General features: G+C 43.4%; 1 protein-coding gene across 1 annotated transcript; it reads right to left on the bottom strand.

Annotated features, from left to right (window-relative positions):
* Positions 1-433: 433 nt before the first annotated feature.
* Positions 434-4,599, bottom strand: LOC141027201 (disease resistance protein Pik-2-like). The gene is made up of 2 exons (XM_073504182.1): positions 3,532-4,599; positions 434-2,700 (listed from the first exon to the last, which is right to left on the bottom strand). The coding sequence occupies exons 1-2, from the start codon at positions 4,398-4,400 to the stop codon at positions 693-695; spliced, it is 2,877 nt and encodes a 958-aa protein (XP_073360283.1). The 5' UTR covers positions 4,401-4,599; the 3' UTR covers positions 434-692.
* Between the last annotated feature and the right edge of the window lie 1,041 nt (positions 4,600-5,640).

The raw sequence follows: 5,640 nt of genomic DNA, 5'->3' as shown, positions 1-5,640 counted from the left end.
TTTTCCATGTTAATTTTGGTGATTCTCACCTAATGCACATTCCAGTGTGATGGAAATCTCTGCTTTGTGTGGGTATGCTTTTTACGTTTGATCCAACGAGATTGTACGTCTGTCTTTTTAAGTAATTATCGATGATGGTAGTGCTCATCAGCACCAGTAAAGTCTGCTAAAATTCCGTCTTATCAATGTCTTGCTGATCTGTTGTATCACTAGGGTGTTATTTTTGTCTACTGCAGTTTACTGTATAGATTGTGCCTACAGGTCATCTCATTCAGAAACCTTACATGCACTATTTCACCTGACTAATGCATTGCCTTGATAGAGGAAATAACTAGTTAAACATTAAGAGGAACAACAGTTTGCCGGGCTAATGCATACCATAAATAATAATCACTGTTTATTTACTCGAATGTATACTATGGCACGCAAAACCTGCTACAAATTACTCCATCTTTATTAGAGTGCTTTAACAACACAGCAAAAGTCTATCATGCTGGACAAGAAACGCAACAGCACATTCAGAAACAACGATAGGGATAACCGGATAATTCACCACCAAACACCATAACTAGTGTAACAGTTTTGATGAAAACGTGCAGCAGCAGCAGCAGCAGCTTGACAAAGATAACAAAAACGAACAAACAAGCCTGACAAGACCAACTCACGTGCACAAAGAACAGAGGAGAGAGTGATCAACCGTATCTCACTACAACTGTGAATGGAAACAGATTGGACCTGCCGCGTCTATCACTCTCAGCTTTTAGCTCATTGGCTGCATCGATCAAAGAAATGTTATTACCGTAGCCGCTGAGGCGCACCTGTTTAAGGTTCGTCAAGTGTTGGATGCCAACAATGCTCTTATGCCAACCTCCGAAGTCCAATTCAAGTATCTCGAGCTTTGTCATGGAGTCTTCCTCAAAACTGAAAACTTTGGGAGTTTTAGCAGCATTTATCACTCTCATATTCTTGAGCATACGAAACTTGTGGGCGCTCCGTGCAACCAGATCTTCATCAATGTAAAAATGCACCTGAAACAAGATGCTATTCAGGATGGGAGCCTTACAAAGGACCTCAAATGGTTGGTCGCCTACAAGTTCTGCGCATGAAATGGTGAACTCGGTGAGAAAGGCGAGTGAACCGACCCAGTCTGGAATCCGAGAAATATATCCAGCAAACCTAAGGTACCGCAGAAGCTGTGGTGGCGTGTCGAGGTCCATGAGATAGTCCATGTCATTTCTATAGACATCATTCAACTCTCCCACATCGAGCCACCGAAGGGATGATGTCTTACTTAGTGAGCATTTAAACTCTCGTCTAATATCACTATCCTGCTCGGACCTTCTATCGAGATAGACAAATATCCGTTCCAATTGTTGTAGATCACCGATCTCTATGGCAACCTCAACATTTCTAATGATTGCTCTACTCACCTCACGCAATGCCTTCATTTTTGAGATCCCTTTAGGCAATGTCCGTAGGGCAGTCCAATTTTTCCTATTGGAGAACATCAGCCTCTCAAGTTTTGTAAGCTTTATCACACTGTTTGGAAGCGTCTCGAGGAGAGTATCATCGACATCAAGTGTTTGCAAATGCTCTAGGTCGCAGATTTCTGGAGGCATGACACTGACATCTGTACCTCTCAAGCTCAAGAACTTAAGAAGGTACATCTTGCAAATGTACCTCAAATGCTTGTTGTTTAGGTCCTTGCAGTCTTCCAGATCAAGTACCCTCAGCAGTTTGAACTTTCCTAGTTGATCGAGCAGCAAGTTGTCTCCTTCGGAATGAAATGTGGTCAATGACCGTACGTGCTTCGTGTTCATCCCCTCGATAACATTCACCATTCCACTCCCCATTGTGCCTTTCTCTGTTGGGGAGTAATTTCTCCCCTGCTTTGCATCATGGATGGAGAGGCGGCGAACGATATCATATGACATTCCTTCATACTGAATGCCTACCAAGCTAACGAAGTTAGCCTCTATTGATTTAGATACCATGACCTCAAGCATCATGTCGTGCACCCGACACAAATCCACTCTATTATAGTAGGTGACTATACAGCCGGCTTGGTCAATCATACTCCTATTCACTAGCTCATTGAAGTAGGCCTCTGCAGTCTCCATCAAAGTAAGCCCCCGCTTCTCAGGTATCAATCCTTCAGCAATCCATCTTCTCAAGAGCCTGTCTTTGCTGATCTGATAATCCTCTGGGAAAATGCTAACATACATCATGCAACGCTTGAGGTCATGAGGCAGATAGTTGAAGCTAAGTGTGATGATATTCCTCATCCCCACAAGGGCTGGGTTGGTCTCCATCTGTGAACCAATTGATCTACAAAGTGTTTCCCTCATATGGCTGCTCTCTGGAGAGGAATAGCTTGCTAAAAGGCTTCCAATGCTAACAATAGCTAATGGCAGTCCATTGCATTTTTTCAAAATATTGTTCATTGAAGCTTTCAGCTCCTCTGGGCAAGAGGTACTCTTGGGGCCAAAAGCTCTCCTCACAAACAACTTCTTAGAGTCTTCCAAACTGAGTCGTTGGATACTGTAGTATTTACATACACTACCTCCACTGCATTCTTTCCCCACACTATCTATCCGAGTGGTCACAATGATTCTGCTGCCGTATGTGGTTTTTGGCATTTTGGAGCGTATTGTAGCCCACGCTGCTATTGTCCATACATCGTCGATCACAATGAGGTACCTGGTTTCATCATAGATATTCCAAGTTACACGCAATAAAGCTAGCACTATAAGCAATTATAGGTTCCATTTGTGGTATAATACTCTATTGACGTTAATTTATACGGACTCATTAGTGTTGAGAATTTTCTCTGAAACTGAACCATGTGTTAGTCAGCACTGATGGTTATAAGACAGGTTTTCCCTGCCAGCAAAGATGCGTTTTGGTGTAACAACAGCTGAGATAGAAACTCTTCTCAAGGGAATGTTGTGAATGATGTGAGTTACTCCATCCATTTCAAAATATAGCGCATACTAGTGTTTTCCTAAGTCGGCATTTATAAAGTTTGACCAAAATAATAGAAAAAATTATCAATATCCACAATTCATAATCATAAAATTAGATCCATCATGATACATTATCGTATACCATATTTATTTGATATTGCTGATGCTGGAATTGTTCTGTAACTTGGTCAAACCTTGTAAGTTTCAACTTTTGATAAAAATAATATACACACCAAACCGGGTCTTATCTCCTGACCGGTGAGGATGTAGCACTGATGCCAGTGCAAGTGGCCATTTCATTTTGAAATCGTGGGTTTGTTAGTTCTCGCTCAGAATTCACAAACCATCAAAACCCAATTATAATAAAAATCCAGTTTATATCTCAGTCATCCTAATTAGATCAAGAATACAATCAATGGAGTAGATTATTTAGCCTATGTAGAATTTTAGATCAATGTGGTGCTTGTTTGCTTCTTGTTTTCATTAATATAATAATAAATATATGTAGATACATAGATACATATATACATATTATAATTGATATAGTCTCTTTATGTTTGCATACCTCTTGCCTTTGAGCTGTTCCTTGAGCGTGCTGGTCAGTTCCTCCACATCCATTCTGTCAATGTTACCCACGGTATCCTGTTCCTCTTCTTGCATGATGACTTTCTCATTTCTTGACTTGACAGTGGCAATCTGCTCCAGCACGCGTTTCAGCAGCGCACGCAGGTCGTTCCCGCCGTCGAACGCCTGAGACACGGACACTTGGGCTTGGCGATCGAACATGGTCTCCAGCTGCCGGCAAACTTCCATGGCGAGCGTAGTTTTACCGAGCCCTCCAAACCCCACGATGGAAAAAACCTGAAGCTTGCCATCCTTTTCCTTCTCCATCATGGCCACCAGGATCTTAGCCTGCTCCTGGATGCCGACGAACTGATCAGGGTCGTCAGCATCGGCAGGGCGAAGGGCTTGCGCTGACTCCGCCCACACTGCCGGCACATGAGCGAACGGAGCTGAGGGGCGTAGTGCCTGGCAGCTAGAGCTGTAACGAGCATGGCGCTCGCTGATGGTGACAGCTCGGGAGCGCAGGGCCCTGATGTTACCGGCGAGGAGACGCCGTGGAAAAAGGGTCACAAGCAGGCGCTTGGACCGGACGAGAAAGCCGTCGCTCGGGCGGCGCTTGATTCGGAGTAAATAGAGGTCGATGCAGTCGTCTGCATCGTATGCGAGCTCGCGCACCTGCTTCATCCACTCCCGGACGAAGTGGTCCACGGCGCCGTCCTCTGCTTCGGACTGCATGCGGAGGACGGCGTTCATGGTGGCCAGCTCGTCCCTTAGCTCAACGACCTCGCGGCCCACGGCGCGGAGCAGCCAAACCTCGCGGCCCATCAGCTGCCCAACATTGCTCACCAGGGAGTGCGCCGTGCGCTCCATTATTCTTCCTCTCTCTCTTTCCGCTACTGTGTGGATTTAGACCGAGTTTGTGCCGTGCAAATGGCAATGCTCATCCCACTTGCAGCAAAGGTTGGACTTTATATCTGCTAACCAGAGTTATTGGTGTACTCTTTCTTTACTAAAGATATAACTCTCCTCAGTCTGCATCCTCGTTTTACTCGCCGGCCATAAAAATCTCAATTACATACTCTCTCTCCTGACCTATATTAAATATGATTTCAGATACTCCCTCCGTCCGGAAATATTTTCGGCCGGAGGGAGTATATCTTTAGTTAAACATCAAAATTTTAACTCCGGGTGTTGATTAACATATTTAGACTGAAAACATGATCTCTCTCCCCCTCTACCTCCCTCTCTTTACCTACAACTGTGTTGATAAATGTTTCAATAATATTTTAATTTTATTGATTGCTACTATAATCTTATATTGGAGTAAAACTATGACACCCCCCCCCCCCCCCCCCCCCCACACACTCTCATAGAAGGCTGAGCACTCAGGGGAGCTTATCCCCTACGCTGATGTTACTTATTTCTTGAGCATGACCAATTCAAGGTATCGTTTACAACGAATTCAAGGTGTTGCTTAGTTTATAACTTGCGACTTTCTTAAACAATCAATGCGGTCCACTTTAACCACTATGATGGCATATACCCCAAATGACGACGGGCGTGCATATAAAACGGAAGTGTATCAAGACATGTAAATCCATATGAAACGGAAGTGTATCAAATCCTTTAGGTCTGTGCAGTCAAGTCTAATCACATTACTTTCAATTCCATTGTCTACAAAGGTCATAACCTATATAACTATTATATTTTACAAATACTACCTGAGAAAATAGAGAGAGAGAGAGAGAGAGAGAGAGAGAGAGATATGGCCCAGAAATCCTATGTTTGATCAAGTACAATAGGTATCTTAATAATTATGCCCTAGATGTCATAATATACCTAAACATCATCCAACATAATAATTTGGAGTAGTTTTTTTTTGAATTGAGGGGCATGCCCCCGATTTCATTTCATTGCATGAAAGGAAATGCAGCTGTGTAATACGCGTGTAGTTTAAAATTTGGAGTAGTTTACATGGTTACAGTAGTGACTCAGTCTATGGAGTGTAGCGTGACTTCAAATGCAGCTGTGTAATACGCGTGAAGTCGATCAAGCCTCGAAAACTAACAAATCAGTCGACTTGCCGGCAAAAGTGGATCACCGACTAAAA

The sequence above is a fragment of the Aegilops tauschii genome, chromosome 7 (genome assembly GCF_002575655.3).
Source record: "Aegilops tauschii subsp. strangulata cultivar AL8/78 chromosome 7, Aet v6.0, whole genome shotgun sequence".
Taxonomy (NCBI): domain Eukaryota; kingdom Viridiplantae; phylum Streptophyta; class Magnoliopsida; order Poales; family Poaceae; genus Aegilops; species Aegilops tauschii.
This window is presented reverse-complemented; position numbering and strand designations above follow the sequence as displayed.

What these genes read in the sequence shown, in the direction of transcription:
- LOC141027201 (XM_073504182.1), bottom strand. Translation starts at nt 4,400, where the DNA reads ATGGAGCGCACGGCGCACTCCCTGGTGAGCAATGTTGGGCAGCTGATG. An exon ending in GAACAGCTCAAAGGCAAGAG is followed by an intron (nt 2,701 to 3,531) that starts GTATGCAAACAT and finishes TGATGAAACCAG; the next exon opens with GTACCTCATTGTGATCGACG.